At 35.8% G+C, this 18,447-nt stretch overlaps 1 protein-coding gene across 7 annotated transcripts in view; it reads right to left on the reverse strand.

Moving 5' to 3' along the window:
- The window catches only part of SCAF8 (SR-related CTD associated factor 8), a 159,896-nt gene that overhangs the window by 109,013 nt on the left and 32,436 nt on the right, over positions 1-18,447 (reverse strand). For 6 of the 7 annotated variants that reach the window (XR_010471425.1, XR_010471424.1, XM_065057333.1 and 3 more), the window contains 13 exons: positions 17,714-17,890; positions 13,621-13,700; positions 13,088-13,205; positions 10,465-10,596; positions 10,197-10,309; positions 9,514-9,707; positions 6,920-7,020; positions 5,663-5,776; positions 4,844-5,000; positions 3,713-3,843; positions 2,260-2,404; positions 1,640-1,720; positions 571-792 (listed from right to left, as the gene is read on the reverse strand). Coding sequence is in view for 5 of the 7 variants with exons in the window: in XM_065057333.1 (XP_064913405.1) it covers positions 571-792; positions 1,640-1,720; positions 2,260-2,404; positions 3,713-3,843; positions 4,844-5,000; positions 5,663-5,776; positions 6,920-7,020; positions 9,514-9,707; positions 10,197-10,309; positions 10,465-10,596; positions 13,088-13,205; positions 13,621-13,700; positions 17,714-17,890 (1,765 nt within the window). In the remaining 2 variants the exon portion in view is untranslated. Of the gene's footprint in view, positions 1-570; positions 793-1,639; positions 1,721-2,259; positions 2,405-3,712; positions 3,844-4,843; positions 5,001-5,662; positions 5,777-6,919; positions 7,021-9,513; positions 9,708-10,196; positions 10,310-10,464; positions 10,597-13,087; positions 13,206-13,620; positions 13,701-14,003; positions 14,187-17,713; positions 17,891-18,447 lie in introns of those variants that run through there. The other variant, XM_065057335.1, reaches the window with a different exon arrangement.

Here is an 18,447-nt window from a genome sequence, read left to right on the forward strand (position 1 = left end):
CAAAACAAAATGCAGCTGAACCCATATTCAGTTAATGCATTCAGTGATGATACTACTGACAAGGTCTGTCTCAGTTTCCATAATGAACATACGAAATTTTAATCACATTGGAGATAAACAGACATTATGTCACAGAAATGAAGGTCTCTACATAGTAAAGAATGTACTGCATCTTAAAACTGACAAATCCTACAGCCAATTTATGCAACAGAAGTACTAAAATATTCAATGTAATTCTATAAACATTATACTACCCTACCCTCTTCTGCTTCTTTCAACTGCCACTGGGTGCAGTAAGAATGCACTTTAAACAAGTTTTCTAAAGGGCTCCCAGTCTCAGCTTTACTTCTCAAGTCTACAACGAAAACATCCCTGAGCATAAACTGCTAGACATCAATGACCAAATGATGAGGAAGATGGTTCCCACCACTCCTCCAACTTAAAGTGATACCCAGCCCAAAACTTCCTACTCTGTAGTTATTAGTGCAATGGACTATGATCTGCAAAAAACCCTCAAAAGTACGATGTTTCCTCTGTGCAACTGTATCAGACAATAAAGGCGTTTCTTACCAGATCTATTGTTCTCACTGGAAGAAATCTGAAGGTCTGTAAGATGTGATCCCTTTTCATCTGATTCGGGTTTGCTGATGGGTAGAGGATTAAAAACACTTCCAGCAGATAACGCTGGAGTAGCTAGACTGCTAGCAACTGTGCCAACTGGTAGAACAAGGCTACTAAAAGGAACATCCTTCATTGTTTCCTGTGCAATTGGTAGTGGAGGCTGTACTAAAGCTGTAGAGAAATAACAGAAGTGTATCACAGTAATCATATATTCAAGCCTTCAAGATTAGTCTGGCAGATAAATCAAAATAGTTACCTTAAATGCTACATTTTTTTAATAACATTTTCTTATCCTCAATCAGCACTGTAATATTTACTTTTTCTGTAGAGACCATGAACTGCAGGCAACCTAAACAATCAGTACTCTTTAACAGATATTTTAAAACGTTAAATGAATATAGTTAAAAGGCTAAGCAAAAATAAATTACTATAAATTATTCAGCAACTAACACCAACAGATACACCTGTGACAGACAGGCTCAGATATTGAACTATGCATACAAGTAAGAGACTGTGGGGAGACCTCATCACCGTCTACAGTTTCCTCACAAAGGGGGGAAGAAGGTCAGGCACTTATCACTTCTCTGGTGACCAATGATAGGACCCAAGGGAATGGCAGGAAGATGTGCCAGGGGAAGTTTAGGTTGGACATTAGGAAAAGGTTCTTCCCCCAGAGGGTGGTGGAGCACTGGAACAGGCTCCCCAGGGAGGTGTCACGGCCCCAAGCCTGACAGTGTTCAAGAAGAGACTGGACAACACCCTCAGACGCATGGTGTGAACTGTGGGGTTGTCATATGCAGGGACAGGAGCTGGACTCAATGATCCTTGTGGGTCCCTTCCAACTCAGGACATGCTGTGATTCCATGATTCTCAATACCTGTTTAAACCAGCTAAACAATAGCTTCTGTGTTGCCAGTTTCCATTATACAGGATTAATTTGCTTTTGATTAAATAACAAGTAGTATATCAAACAATTAAGCTTTTCATAACAAACTACTATTAGAAGAATCAAACTTACGTGTTGGAACAACTGGTGGGACAACAGGTGGGGGGACAACAGGTGGGGGGACCACAGGTGGAACTGGGGGAGGCATAAAACCTATGTGGAAAAAATAAAAATAAAATAATAAATTATTGTAAGGGAAAAAAATAAAAGTTTTGCAGTAAAAGCTGGCCTGCATTATTTATCCTGAAAAACTGCATCACTGAAGACTAGCAAACAACAAATGTATGGGAAGAAGCAATGGTGGTTATTGCTTTCAAAGACAACCCCAACTTTACTTTATATTATCTACATGTACATCTTAAAGTGATATCTGTCAACAATAGCTGAAGAAGAAGAGGGTTTCAAAATTTTCCAAAGAAAGGAGATTCATCTTAAGGATTTTTAAAATCTTCATTTTTATCAAAGTCTTAAAGAAATTCTGCTGTAATTTCTGTTCTTGACAACACACACCAGTGAAATAATGTTACGTTAGGTAACAAAATTTCGTATTAGATCAAAACTCACGATTCAAAGGTCAACTGGCTCAAACAGTAACCAGTATCTGATGGAAAACTATTCAAAACATGATGTACACAGAAGCATACAAACTGAGCATACTCATTACATACTCAACTTCAATTTTACTAACTCACCTGGAGGTGGCTGTGAAGGGTTGAAACTTGCTCGCAAGAAGGGTGGAGGAGGAATTGCGCTATAACCAGGAGGAGGGACAGACATTGTGACAGGAAATGCAGGTGGAACCAAGCTAACAGCAGGCACAACTGGAGCTACTGGAATCTTTTTTCATGGAAAGGAAGAACAAGCATCTTTAATACTTAACCGTATTCAATGACATTAAAAGAGGGATAAAATGATTCGACTGCAAATAATGTAAGCACTAAACGTACTAAAGGTTTTGTACGCATTCTGGACACTCTGAAGAATTAGATTGCATTCTGAAATGGTACCCACACTACAGGTAAACAAGGAAATTGGAATAATCCTATGCTATCTTTATTCTAAAAAGAACAGAAAGTACACTGTTAAACACTACTTACTCAAGAATAAAAATGCACATATGGGAGAGAGGTCAATGTAGAAAGGGAGAGAGAGAAAAGGAAGGAAATGTAGATGGAGTGGCAATTTGAGAGCACTTAAAAACAGTGATTCTGTTCTCATTAGAAAAAAATACATATTTTTGAACAGTACTGAAAAGTTCTGTTTAGTGTATGTAACTATAAGGCTAACAGTCCTAATGAAATTTTGAAATTTACTTAATATTTCTCAAACTTCTGTTTGAGCTTCCCGTTTTGACACAATATAGCAGAATTACAAGTAATTAGCAGCAGAATAAAAGCAATATCTATGTATATTTAAATATATACTGATCACAGTACACACTAGGAGACAGTTGAAATAAGATTTTACAATTTCATAAGAAAAGGCTTTTGTATTTATACTTCATAAACATATGTAGAGTAGTATACTCAGGAAACATGACACTGTATTCTTCCAGCACTCCCCAATACCTTGTTACTGACTGGATGTCACAAAAATTCTGTTTTAGCAGAAGAAAAACAAGAACACACAGCAGAGAATCAAAGACTCTCATAAATTACTGCATATAGAGTGCAACAGTTCAATACTTGAATAACCAGGTCTTTTAAAGATTTGACCGTCCCTATGAAAACCTGCCAAAAATTATGGAGAAAATAATTAAACTTATATTCAAAGCTGCTAAGAGGAAAAGCAAACAAGTAGATGCTTTGCTCTATAAGCAAAATACTTTCTCCAAGCTCATTTTAAATTATTCTTAAACTAATGTGCCTTTTTTTTTTTTTTTTTTGCAATTGCTCTGTCTGCAACATTTAAGCCTTCATTTGAGATGTCACACAAGTTTGGGATATATGTTGTGCATGAAACTAAAGATTTTTCTCAACCCTGGCAACTGAGTCTACTCTACAATACTTGAGAGGTAAGCCCACATGGAGGCAGAACTTAAGTAGTTTTAAGTACTCTGACTCAACATTAAAAGTTTATCTGTATTGAATAAGAAGTTTGCCCTCCAGTTCTGTGGGGCTTTTGCTAACTCAGACCAATACAAACCTGCAGCATAGTGACTGGTTGTGTATAAGCTTCTGCCTGCGTTGTAACCACTGTATTCTTATCAGCTGCAGGACTCTGCGTCGTTTGAACGTTTTCTTTAGCTGCTTCTGAGCTTCTGGCTGTTTCCCACTCTTTAAAAAAAAGGTATATTTTTAATATAAAAAGAAAATTACCTGCAATGCTCTAATTATGTCTGTATACCAACTGACTTTTCAAAACTTGGCAAGATTTTTCCACCAATCATTCTGTTAATAATTTGTAATAATTACTATGCTCCAGTCTTCTAAAAATTGCTGTTGTCAACATATCTGAGTTATCAGCCAGCTACTCTACAGTGAGAGAGAAACCTCACCCCCATTTCTTCCTTCCACCACTTCCTCAAAAAGTTTTATATTTCAAGTAAAAAACAATGAATGTATTTCAGTAATGTTCCATGTTTAAATTTTTCTGTCATTTATATTCAACTTTTACTCAAAGCAAGACTGCATTTTGACCTGAAAAAATATTGTTGCTATTATAAAACAGTCTTAATGTACTGCTCACTTCAGTACAGTCCGGTCATTTGATGCCAGATCCATTTCAAGAAGACACAGTGGTCATGAATCTTTTACAAACCCAACAAACCTGTCAGTTAACTGGCTTTCAGAGTAAGGTCTAACAACACTTGCTTTTGTGTCTCTTCGACTTCATGGAGCAAATACTTTAAGATTCAGCTAAGCGGTGCAGATTTGAACAAGTTCCAACTCCAACTTAAGTCTTACACCTAAATATAACACCTTTCACCATCACAAGCAGATCATAATTTCTACACAAAATAGTATTTTCCATTCTTGGAAACAAGTGCACAGCAAATTCATAACTGTTTTAAAAAATGCTAATCTTTAACTTCCTTAAATTAAATCCCCTTCGTCATTCATTCCTCATTGTCACGACAATCAACTAGCTACTTGTCTACAAAGACAACCTAGATTTCATTATTAGAGTGCCATTTATATTGTAAGCAAATAGCCAGTAAAATTTATGTAAATTGAAAAGGAGTATGTATTACCTAAGCAATAAACTTCTTGAGGATTTGCAATTAGCAATATAAATACATTTTCTAACTATCAGAATCATTGTTAATGTCTGTACCTGCATTTACTGTTTCCTGGTCAATCATGCCACCTTCAGCAAAGCCCTCTAAATCATCCAATTTTACTTTCTCCCAAGGAATATACGAAACTCCCAGATCTACATCCCAGAACTGCTTGTATTCTGTTTTCACACCTTTATTCAAAGCCCAGGCAATCTGAAAATAAAACCCAACCAGATACACCAGTTAAATCATGTAACGTGTGAACAGAGTATTTCAGATAATTTCCTTCATGTTTCTGTCACTGCAGATCAATCTTCATTGTCTATTCATGCAAGTTTTAGCAAGTTTCTAATTTTAAATGAACCTGTAGGAAGTTCACTTGGTCTCTGCAACAGGTATGTGGAAGATTAATTACATCAAAAAGGTTAAATTTGTTCTATATTAATTCTAACCTATATATGGGGAAATGAAAAACACAGTATTTCAAGGACTCATCCTAAAGCATCAAAGAAAGTAGAAAAAACCCACAGCATTTAATCATACACGTAACTCTGTAAGAATACTATCAAATTTAATATTAAGTGATCCAAATGGTCAGGTAAAGGACCCTGACTGTTTAGAGTCTTGTATTCATAGCACATACATAAAACATTCTCCAAGTATTTCCTGAGTATCAAGTCAAAATTTCATTGTACTATCTCTTGTATTGCCTGTTGAAAGCTGCATTTTACACAGAAAGAAAACAATTTACACCTTATTGCTTCATTCTTCTATTCCATATTGTATATTTAAATGAACTGCTGCTAAATGACAAATCATATTAAAAGCGAACTGTATTTGAAATGGACAGCATCTTTAGATTAAAATCAACTTACCTTAATAATTTTAGATCCAATTTTATAGGACCCAGAACTAAGTTTCTGAAGAGCGCGATATGCATCTTGTCTATGTACCATACAGACGTAAGCACAACCTCTTGGGGGAATCATCTATGGAAAAAAAGCAGCAGTCGTAAGAAGTAGGAAAACCCGTACTTCAGATTGTGTAACAACACGAGGTGAATACCAATACTAAGAAAGGAAAGGCTTACACTTAAAACAATCGTTACCTTAATCAGCAATATTAACAATTTTGAGCATCAGCAAAACCTAAGAGTTATATTGGCAGGACACTTCAGTTATAACACTTTCAAGAAGCAGCAGCAAGCATGAAAAATGACATGAAAGATGTGAACAACATGGAGCAGGCAAGAACTGGGAGCTGTGAGATACTATGACAACTTCAGAAAAGCAGAGGTCGGTTCTTCTTTTTAAGTTCCAAATTCACTGCGAGCTCAGCAACAACCTTTCACAGAGGCACAAACTAGTGATTCAAAGTATTTTTGAAGAGAAGAGTCTTCATTCCTGAAGTGCTGTTTCCACTAGCTTTAATGTTTTATTTAGGAAAGAAAAGTCTGATGCGGCATGTAGTCTTTGAAAGTTTGCAAATCATGTATGGCAACTGCTTAAACACAGTAACATAACGATCAAAAATGTTTAAGATGACAGATTTTAATGCAGTTCTTATAAAAATATGTTTAAGGTATACAGCAATGTTATCCTAGGTACTGAAAACTTTGTTGAATGTGTAGGATGAACTATTTACAATATGGTTTGCCTCCAAAAGGTAACAGGCACTGAGACATTATGGCTATTACATTATTTTCCTTTGACCTTTAATTGCTAATCCCTGCAAATCAAAATGAGGCTTAAGTGTCTGTCTATAGGGTTTTTTTTTGACTTGTGAAGCTTTTTAAAAGATTCTGTAAAGCCACAAAAACTATTCACTAGTCCAAGGAAAACTATAGCCGCTGTGTGCCACATCACAAAAAGAGAAAGGACATATTTTTATTTGTTAAGACCCTGGTTTAAAAAAAAGTCTGAAGTGTTAGTACTTGAAAAAAGCTATTTTACTGCAAAGTGTGCTGTCTTGAATGCTTCAAAAGACAGTACATGGAAACCAACAAGCAAATATGATAGCCAGTTTTTAAAAAGAGATAAAAACCAGTCTCCTGAATACAAGCTTAAGCTGCTGAAAGGAATTCAGAAGCTAGTCTGTAATCTCTGAAAATGCATCACAACATGCTTACTCACATTAATTGACTCTATTTGTCCAAATTCTTCAAACAAGTTAGTTAAATCTTGCTGTGTAGCCTTCTTGTCTACTTGACCTACCCAAAGAGTAGTACTGCAAACTGTCAAGAGACAAAATATGAGAATGTTAGCTTATAAACTACTCTATGGCATGGATATAAAATGCTTTGTAATTACACAGAAGTGACTGATATAAAAGCAAGAATAGTAAATCTATTACTTACTATACAGAGATTAAGAACATAAACAAAAATGCTAAAGGGTTAAAAGTTACCAAACAGATGTTCAGTAAAAGTGTTCATACTTTGTTTCATTTTCTTTTAAACAAAATAGTTGTTCTAAAAAAATTAAAAAAATAAAATTCTGTAGATTATGAGCTGAGGTAATCTGCAGTACAAATTACTTAGGGGGAAAAAAAAAACATTTCTATTCCATAATCCATAAAAAACATGCCTCTAGGATTTAAAGACAGTTTTAATGAAGTAAGACTAAATTCTAACTGGCTAGAAGTGTATTACAGAAGGAACTAACTACACTATCATGCACTGCATTTCCAAATGGAAGAAATGGAAACTATACTTTACCTTTACATCCCAGAAAGACAAACTTGGCTGAGGCCCACCACTGAGCATGAGGTGTCCATGATACTTTTGACTTGTCAACTCCACCACAATCCCAGATCCCTGCAATCTGTCTCCCAAACACCTACCCCCGCCCCCCTTGCCAAATATAAACACTCTGACATGTGAGCTGTAACTTCCTTCTCCCACACGTCCATGGTTCCCACTCTTTAGTCTCTCAAATATGACCCAATCTATGTGTACAAGTCTTGACAAACTCAAAACAGGTATTTCCACTTAACAACCGGTGATCTAAACCAGCAAGAGATTTGGTCAGTATTGGTGGTTTTCCTCAAATACCTTACTACCCTGAGTAATCCACCCATGATCTTAAAGGATCTAAGGCAGAACAAAACCAGACAACCTCGATCTCTTGGGCCTGAACCAAGGAAATATTCTTTCTTCATCATCATCTTGATACATCACACATCCTTCCTGTACCAATCCTGGTGCATCAAACTGGAAACCAGTGTTGTGTGCTCTTCTGTCAACTGACATTTTCAATTGAGAGCAGTACTCAGCAGTACTGAGAATGACCAGCCTTCAGATTTCTCTTAGACAAAACGTGTTTCTCACATGCTTGTAGATGGCCCTGTTGTTTCTCATGGTCTTAAGGCCTATGAAACAACTCTTCAGACCTCAGAAATTTAGAACAGTGGCTGTCACTGAATAAATTCCATGGAGTAAAATGCTTTCAGATAAATTCCCTTTTTATTTATACCCCCCCAAGTTTCCACACTTCACTTAGCCTTCTTAGTATCTCCTTTCCATGAGCTGGGTCAGTTCGCAGGACCTCAATTGCTATTGCTGTTCACCAGGTCACTTAACATCCCTGCCCCCCAGCTCCCATCCATTCTAATTATAGCTCCCTGCTCTGTGGGTAACTGGTGGAAGTCTCTGCCATACAACTGACTTGCCCCTTTTCATGTGAAAAGTCAGAAAAAAAAAAAATTCACACCTAAACTGTAGTACAGTCCTTAGTTTAAAGCCATCTTGGAATGATGTAAAATATTTATTTGAAGAGAACAGAACACTCCTTCATTTGCAAAAATGAATTTTGAATTGTTTATCTTGTCAGATAAACAATGTCATTTTAAGACACAAAATAGACAAAAAACTACATCAGAAACTGTGTACAGACTATCTAAACAAAGCTAAATTCAGGAACACAAGTTCATTACAAAAATAAATTAAGTACAATTACGCATCCCAAGAATCCAGAGTTCTGCTAAAAGCAGCACTAGGATGTACTGACGGAGTAGCAGACAACTACACCAAACTTTACTGCTTGTGGCACTCATCTCAAAATACATTCCCTTTGATTTACGCAACTCTGGAAAAATTCTCCTTCTCTATGACGTTCCTCCTTTTTAGTACGTAAATTCTCTGTAGAAACAACAGCACTCTGCAGCAGCAGAAAATCCAGTTGATTTTTGGATACTTTAAGATATGACCATTATGGTCTGTTTTATGACAGCAAGTTACCTGATTCCCATTTCCATCTGCCTCTATGTTCCTGTGAAAAGCTATTTTAAAAGCACTGAAGTTTTACCAAAACTGGCCTCTAATATCTTCAGCAGAGTCCAAAGTGTGTACCACATACTTAAATGTCTTATCAGTGTAGCAATTTTCAGATCACGCGCTGATTATCTCCACAAGCCCCACAGAAGACAGCATTAAAGAGAAAGCAGATTGTAACTTAGGGACAACCCTTGCTACTCTCTGTTCAGAAGTAAAATCATTGGTGCAACAGTGTGAGTAAAATCATCAGTATAACAGTATGATATTTGTTTCCCTCTAAGATTAAACCATGTACCTAAGTTGTAAGAAACACCAGAAATGAAACTTATACAAAAGAATATGGTTACTGTATTTTATAACAGTACTCAAGCTACATCTTGTTCTTTCAACAAAAATCAAAGCCTTTTTCCCCTTAATACTACATTATTAAAACAGTAAGCAGCTGCCACTTACCACTTAGTGTTTTTGACCGGATAGGAGGCAATCCCTTTTTCTGACGTTCCTTTTCCCTTTCCCTTGCCCTCCTTTCACTGGAATATGACCGAGATGACTTTCTCTTTCTTTCTCTTGATCTTGAGCGTGAACGTTTTCTGTGTTTACGCTTACGAGAACCAGACCGTGATCTAGACCTTCGTTTTCTTGGTGACCTACAAAATACTTAATTTCAGTATACTGATTTAAAAAAAAAATAAAATTTTCATTTAGTTATCTTTTAATTACAAACTTCAAGCATGATACAGACATCTCCATTATATTCACTCAAACTGCTTCAGGAGATAAACTTAATGCCAATAGTATGAGAAAGAGAGCATACACCTTGAGCTTAAAACAAAACACATTCAAAATGTTCCATCTATTTTTCTGGCATTAAAAAAACCTGTCCAGTTGGTTAGTGTTAGTTGTTTTTGTTACCTGAACAGGTCTTAAAAAAAAACAATCTAAGTAAACCATAGATATGAAAAATGAACTGTCATACAGAAATTCTTCACCTCATACACAAGTATGAAATGAACACTTTTCATTGCCAAAAACTGCTCATTAAAATTTTGAAAAATACAGAATTGAGAATGATAATCACAAATTGCAACTTCGATCCAGAAAACCTTCATTTACTTAATATAAGTTAATTATGAAACCTTGAACGAGATCTTGAATGAGTTCTTGATCTTGAACGAACAGCTGATTTCTTTTCTTCTTGTTCAAAAATCTCCTCTTCAGCAACATCCTGTCCTTCATCTATATCCATGTCCTGAGGTCAGACATAACAGATGTTCAATAACATTTAATAATGTACCCACAATATATATGACTTTATGAAAGCATACATCCATATTACTCATTTTGAAATCATCTTAGTATGTGTTTTCCTTCCAACTTCTGTAATAAAATTTAAAATAGTTTCACCTGCTGTTGAATGTCCATTGAATCATCTACATTTGTTTCCACTTCTAAAAACTGCTGTTGACTACTCCCTTGTGATGGTGATGCAGAGTGCTCTGAACCAAAATTTCCTTCTTGATTCTCCTCGGGGCTTGCCTAAATAACAAAAAGCCTCATAATTCAAAATGCTCACTCTGTCAAAACGTAATACAACATGAAACAATTGTTCGAGTATCTTTGAAAAACTATTTATCAGGCTGAATTTGTTTTCCCACTTCTAACTAATGTGAAAGCTGGATGTCACTCCATTCCATTCCTTTTTTGTATCATCCTTAAAAACAAAACTTTGAAATAATTAATATTCCTGGCCATAAAAAAAAAAAACAATTTATTTACTGAACCAAAAAAAAAAAAAAAAAAAATCAAAGTATGTTGTATGTTGCTATTTTTGGCTGGCTGGAAAACAAAATCTCACAGGACAAACCATAGTGATGGCAGCCAGAAGTGCAGTGACACTGAAAGGTACCTATTGGTCACCCATGCACATGCACCAAAATGTACAAATGTAAACTATTTAATACGTTGTTGAGATGCTAGAGAAAAAACTATAATGGGTCTGTACGCTTGCCTGAAAGTACAGATTTGCAATAAATATCTGCAAGATATGAAAGAAATGCAAGAGATACAGGAAATGCAATGGAAACACTCAGAAATGGTTTCAGGACAATTTTGAAAAGTATCCAATATTGCAAGTAAACATTTCAGTGATTCTCACTACATTTTCATTTAAATTAAGCAAATGCTACGTATTCTATCTGCCAGGAAAATAGTAGAAATTAGCACAATGACATGTAGTAGCAAGTTTTTTTTAAAACAGCTTATAGTGACAGTTTGCAGAAAAATAAAAAATGTACTATAGTTTAATTAATATATTTGCCTTCTAATGCTGTCTGTTTTGTCTCATTTTACTTATATTCATTCTTCAATCTGTTTCTTGATATTAATTCCTATGTTTCTTGTTGCTCCTTCTATCTCTGTCTTCTACGCTCTCGTCCTCTCCCTCTGCTCCTTATAAGATACTTAGTAATTCTGGTGTTTTATCTTTCCTTCTCTTTCCCTTCATCTGTCTCACTGATGCTTAAACACGGAATTAAAGAAAATATTTCTCCTAAGATGCTGCAGCCATTACAGAGCAGTTCCAGCGGAACTTTGTATCTTTCAGTTATGATCAAGGTGTAAATAAAACTTCCTCTCCATACTGACAAGAAGCTGAGTCGACCTGAAGAGAAACAACTTCTGGACTTGGAACTGAATCTCAAATAATAAGGGGTGAATCACATGAACATTCTACTCATAAATGTATTATAACTTAATTTCATAGATGAAATCAAGCTTTAATTCTGTTTATTTTACAGTAAGGTAGGCAATTCAGCATTTTTCTTTTCAAATTTGATAGTTTCTTTTACATATGTCACTTCAAAAGTTTCTAAAGCAGACATACGCTTCAAAGTTATATTCCTTTACAACATTTTCAGTGTTTAAAGACAGAATTTGCTAGATAACCACCAACATTAAAAATATTTAGTCTGTAGGTACGCTGTACAAGCTTTCACAGTCACTGCACTTCAATGAGAAAAGAAAATGGAACACAATAAAACAAAGCAGTACAATAAGAAAAAAATAGAGTAAAAATTAAATTACTATTTTTCTGAAAAAATAAAACCTCAAAGTCACAAATTCAAAACTCAAATGATGTTCTTGATTTAAAGCTGAACAACTGCACCTTTGCACAGGTGAAACTAAAATCATCAACAGACGTCTAAGTTTGTGGCCGTGTAGATTTTCTTTCATTTTAAGATTTCTATTTTACTGTGAAACTAGATCCAAATACTTCACAGAAAGTCCACTTAGTATCTGGTCAGTATCAAAACAGAATAACCTTTTTTTTTTTCCTAATGGGATCAGGAACTGGGATCGAGCAGGAGAAAAGAGCAGATAAATACTGAGGACAAACCTCAGCAAAAATAAACCAATTTACTTCAACGTAGAATAGACAGAACCCAATTCACATAGCGAAGGAGGAATCTTAGGCTGTCTCAAACATCAGTTCTGAATTAATAATTTATTGGGAAATATATGCCTCTATTCTTAACTCTGATTCTTCAACAGAATGAGACAGTTATTAGCCAAGACTTAAAGCTTGGTAAAGGAAATACAAAATTATCCACAATGTCTATTCTGTACTCTTGATCATTCTGCATTAGCAACTTGCACCCTGCTCTCCCTTCACAGGAGCATAATCCCTTCAGTGCTCACCATCTTCTTTCTGACAGCAGAGAAAAAAGCTTTTTTTTCCCCCATATAAAGAGCTGAACAACCAAAGCACAGCCAGTTTCCTAAGAGTTCTCCTAAGAGAAGCAACATGGCCATCCCACATATTTGCTTGTATTTTTCTTTTTTCTGCTTTAAGAACTTTCTCCTGCATATGCCAGATACTCTGCAAGCTGCCGTTAGGTGATCAGATAGTGACAAAGGCATCCATTATAACAGAAGTGTCAGTAACAAGATAATTTTTTGTCCTGGAGTACGGATTTTCCTATCAGTGGAGAACATACTTATCACAACAGCCACAAGATGGAGTCCTCACCTTTTGAGGCTGCTGTTGCTCCAGAAGCTGTTGTCGGAGATGTTCTAAATTTTGTTGCTGTAGCTGTTCAGCTAGTTGGTGGAAAAGTGAGTTGTTCACAGATTCCGGTACTAAAGGCCTAAAATTAAAGCATTTAAATTTTAAAAAACACAACAGATTTTCTCTTGGTTTAAATAGCTGGTAAACAGGTCTTCACAACTGAATTTCAAGTTTAACTAAAAATGTAACATAATTAACACAAAGTAGCCAGCTCCACCTTCTGTTATCATCATAATCACATTAATGCTATGAATATAACTAACAGAGCAAAGAATGACCTAACTTTAAGATGAAGTCAACACAAATTCTGGCACATTAAATATTTTAAAAACATGTATGTTTCATTAATTTAATAAGCTGGGTTTTATCTTCCTAGTATTTTAGTATACTTAGGTTCAGAATAAAACATAATTTTCCTTATTATTTAATCCTAACGTTAAACTATTATGAGACAAATTTTAGCATTTTCCATTAGAAACAAAGCTTTATCTTACAGTTGGGAAGTAGGAGTTTCCTTTTTCGGCTCTTCATTTTGTTCAGATTCTTCCCCAAAGTCAAATCTGTCCATCAGCTTCTAGAAGAAAGCAAACTAAGCATTACTGAGTACTCCTTATATGGTCCTTCATGTATATTTACTTTTCAAATGAAAAACGGTCTTATTCCTCAACTTAAAAAAAAAGGCAAATAACCTGAATAGAAAATTAAATGTCATACTGCTATTGCTACCAAACTCTTGAACACATCAAACACCAAATTTTGTCCATGGCTTTCTTGAGCTCTGGCTGCTGTTACAAGTACAACCATATGTTCTTTTCATAGTAAACAACAGCTAGTTTGGAGGAAGGCTTAAATAAAGATTAATTTTACGTAATGGTACCTTTTATTAGAAGAAATTACTACGAAGAGGCCAATTATTCAATCCTTTGGCAATCAGCAAACTGCTCTGCTCATATCAAGAGAAGACCTACAGCTTGATTACTTCGCAAAGAATTACTGTGTTTTCACACACATGTCATTTAGACAACCTGAATTCCTTCAAATATACTGCTCGTTGAAAACAACTTCTCACATAGTCTGCAAAAAATCAAAGCAAGCAGTTATCATGTAAGAGTAATAATCCTCCAGAGGGGTAAAAAGAAAGGTGTCTGACACGGAAAAAGACAAACTTGGATAAACTTCCTGTTTTATCTGTAAAGGTGTCTACACTGTAGTTCTGCAGAACCAAAAAAGGTTTTTATTAATCTTGAAACAGCCCAAAAGCATTTCAGTAGCATTTTACTTTCCCAAAGACAAAACTAATGAACAAGCATAGAAGAAACGCAACAAACGTCATGTCACAGAGATTGTTTTTTCAGTAATTATTCATTGATAGAGCAGTGGTATCAAACTCTGATCAGGTTACTCAGGGCTTCATCCAGCTAAGTCTTAGAAACATCTTCGTTTCCAAAAACTGAGACTGCACTATTTTTCCAAGCAACTTATTCGAGTGCTTGACTGTGCTCATGGGCAAAAAGGTTTTCCTTGTACCCATTCTGAAACCTTTTGTTTCAATTTCTGTCCGTTGTCTATAATCCTGTAGTTGTGCCATGCTGTAAGAGCCCCACTTGATCTTTTTGCTGACCTGGTGCTAGGAGGCTGCTGTTCGGTCTTCCAAAAAGCTGCCTCTGCTCCAGCCTGAATCACCTCCAGTCCCTCAGAGGACGAGCGCTCCAGCCCTGATCATTTTGCTAGCCCTCCACTGAACTCACTCCAGTTTGTCCATGTCTTTCCTGTAAAGGGGGCAGGGGCAGGAAAATTGGATGTGATACTCTAAATGCTGTCTGGAGTGGATGGGATATCTACATGGGATGATCATTTCTATCAATCGCGTGGCTATAGTCCTGGTCACCCAGTCCCGAATGTTGCTGGCCCTCTTTGTGCCAGGGCGCTCTGCTGGCTCATACTCTGCTGTTACAAGCACATCTGTTCACAACCTCCTTCCTTATAAAGACTATAACCTCAGAGATTAAGGAACTGCATGTGTGCTACTCAAATACAGGCTGTTAACAGTCTAGTATTACTGTTCATCATACTGTTCTGATGCCTTGGGTTTTGATACTTTCATCTCTAACAGTATTGTCACCTGCAACGGAGTCAGTTTTGTCAAACATAGAACTAGTGCAAGATGTCCAAAATGCATACAAAAACTCTAGAACTTCAGAGCATCCTGAAGATCACTAACACAGATCTAGATTTGTTGTCAGGAAGCAAAGCATTCCCAAAACTTTTCCTCTTAAAAAGTCCGGTTGATAGTTTTCATTTTCTTTGGACTTTGTTACTAGTTACTCTGAGGCAGCTCCACTCTGGCCCTGTCAACTGAGTGCTCATGAGCAGCTGCAGCCCTTATCTTTGGCTTTAGCTTGATCCAAATTAATCTACTTTATGCATTCAAGATTGCTCTGCAATGTAAAACGATGTGTGGTACATGTAAATAATCACAAGTTTCACCTCAAAAAGCACGCTCCTGATTCAAACTAGAACACTGATCTAGATACTTCTTATAAAAGTAAATATTGTCTTCTTAATGCTTTGTTTATTAAGGTTGCCATGTCTAGTAAAAAAGTTATAAATTAATTATATCATGAAATGGAGGAATCTAGTAAATAGAATTATATCATTGTGACTCATGGTCTTCAGCCTTTGACAAATGGGATTTAAGTGGCAGATTATATTGGTGCCAAGAAACCATTACAAAAGGGAAAATTATCCCCACTGCAAAACTAAGATTGCCCATTAATATATATATCTACTCTTCTATAATACCTAGATTCAGAAATCTTTAAACCTCTGAAAAAGTACAATAGGTATCGTAGCACCAATGTTATATATTAAATAATTTTTTAAAAGAGAAAATTCTAAAATGACATGTGATTTCTATGAAGAAGCCTAAATAACCTTTGAATAAAAAGCCTCAATGGACTAGCAAGACATACATTATCCATCAGTTCATTTGTAGAGATGCTACAGAACACTGAACAAGGAATCTGAGACATATTATAATCTAACTCTGCTTGCATAATGCTTAACTGAGGTAGAGATCGCATACTATAAACACAACTCCACCACAGCTTACAAGAACAAATCAACACTACATACCTACTGAAACCCTGCAATTTGTCACACTGCCACAATAATTCCTTCCATACCACTTACCTTCAAAGTCCCAGAAATCACAACCAACTATTCACTCTGCTGACACTTTTTATGACAAGATAACTCCTGCATGCTACTACTGGCATAAACTAACCAAAGAGCATCAGACTGAACTCAGGGTATATAAACATCTCATCAGAATGCCAATTCCTTCAATTTGCTCCAGTTAAGTTACCCAACATTCAAGACAGCCACACCTATGAGTACACCTATCCATACAAATGCTGAAACTGAAGTGTGTGGAATAAACCACAATACAAAAAGTAATTAAGAGCACAGCATTGTATCTAAATATTAAGGCAGTCCCCATTAACTGATGCATTCATTCCCTGTGATTATACTCTCCTCAAGTCGATGGTTACAGCTGTGACACAGTGTGAGTAAATGCCACTTTTTTCCTGACTTATATTTAAAGCTGCATTACTTTCATTAGGAATGACAACTCTTTATTCTTTCAGATATCTGAGTTTAGCTGAACAAATTCTAGAAATATAACATAAATTGTCCTAAAACTTTAAAATCAGTACTTGTCCAGCTTGCCTGAAAATGAGATTATCTGGGTTAGGACAGAAAAGGTTTTTTGCTTCTCTGACTTCCTTATTTATTCACTCCAGGACAATCCTACAGAGATTATCTACTCACAGGTTGTTCTTCCAAAGGTAATACGACAAGATGTATTACTTATTTTTAAATCTTTGAGTAGTTTTCTGGTTTTTTAATCTACTGATATTAAACTACTACTACTACTACTACTACTGCTGTAATCACCACTATAGTTATTGCGACCTGGCATTCAACTATATTAATCATCTTAAATTCCTGCATTCTGTATTCTTTATTAAGATAGGCACATACATTGCAACACACACAAAGTTTCTTTACTGACATGATTGTGTTTGTTTGTTTTACATTTTAACATTTTTAACAAGTGTCACATAACTAGTTTAACTAGTCATAAACTTATTTCTTCACTTGCTATCACTTTGTAACTAAGATTAGAAGTTTTCTTGGTCTTTATAAGACAATTACAAGCCAAATCAGATTTTACTCAACTGCTCAATGCTCACTGCTGTGTTACAAAGGGTGAAGAAAATCATAAAACAATTGTTTACCTTTGCTAAATCAAAACCATTCTCATACTCAATGACCCTTATGGGTCCCTTCAAACTCAAGATATTCTATGAAATGCCACTTAGTCCTAAACTTCTATGAAACTAATATTTTCATTTATACTATTCTCTCTATACATTTTTTTAAACTTCCAAGATAGAGCATTTCACAGTATATTAACATATTTTTAAAATCTCTGAAGTCAAACCATAAAATCCAAAAGACCCTTTCATTTACATATTTTCAACAATAAATACTTCTTCAAATGTCTTATTCTACTTCTACCTTATTAAAGGAGACACTCTGTTCCAGTGGATTAAGCGTGTTAGCAGCAGCAGCTGCAGCTGTAAGTTGTGCTGTGAGGGCCTGTAACTGAACTACAAGACCAGCATCCAGGGCTTGAAGTAGTGATGGCTGAGGTTTCTGCTGCTGGATCTGCAGTGTCTGTATCAACTGCTGAAGCTAAAAGTGAAAAGATAATAAATGCATTAAACAAGATAAAAAAAAAAATTTTTTTTTTTTTTTTAAAAAAAAGGCAATAACCAAACTAGTCTTTTTCCCTTCCAATTAGGGAAAAAATCCTCAGGAAAGCAGTATCATCTAACCTACGGCTATTAATTTGTCTTTATTTGTTTTCATTTATGGCAAATTTTGTTCCCACTTACTGGCTAATTTGTTTTCTGTGGCTGATAAGACATGCAGATGCTTCTTCCTCCTAACTTGCTCTGACAGGTTGCATGATGACTAGGCACCACTCAGGATTTCCTGCTTTCTAGGGTTCCCCCTTCTCTGTTTCTCCAGTTTGACTCCTTTTGACCTGAAAAAAATCTGTTAGCCTACTCCAGCTTCCTAAGGGCCCACCTACATTAGGAAAATCTGTATGCTGTAACAACTTTTGTGTAGAGAAAATAACCACACTGTTGCAAGCTCCACTTTAAGCTGATGTAACGTGTCTACATAAAGAGCTTGCACTACTGTCTCTGGATTAGTCACAAGGAAAATCTTGTGCTGAAACTCAG

This window comes from Columba livia, chromosome 3 (assembly GCF_036013475.1).
Source record: "Columba livia isolate bColLiv1 breed racing homer chromosome 3, bColLiv1.pat.W.v2, whole genome shotgun sequence".
Lineage (NCBI taxonomy): Eukaryota > Metazoa > Chordata > Aves > Columbiformes > Columbidae > Columba > Columba livia.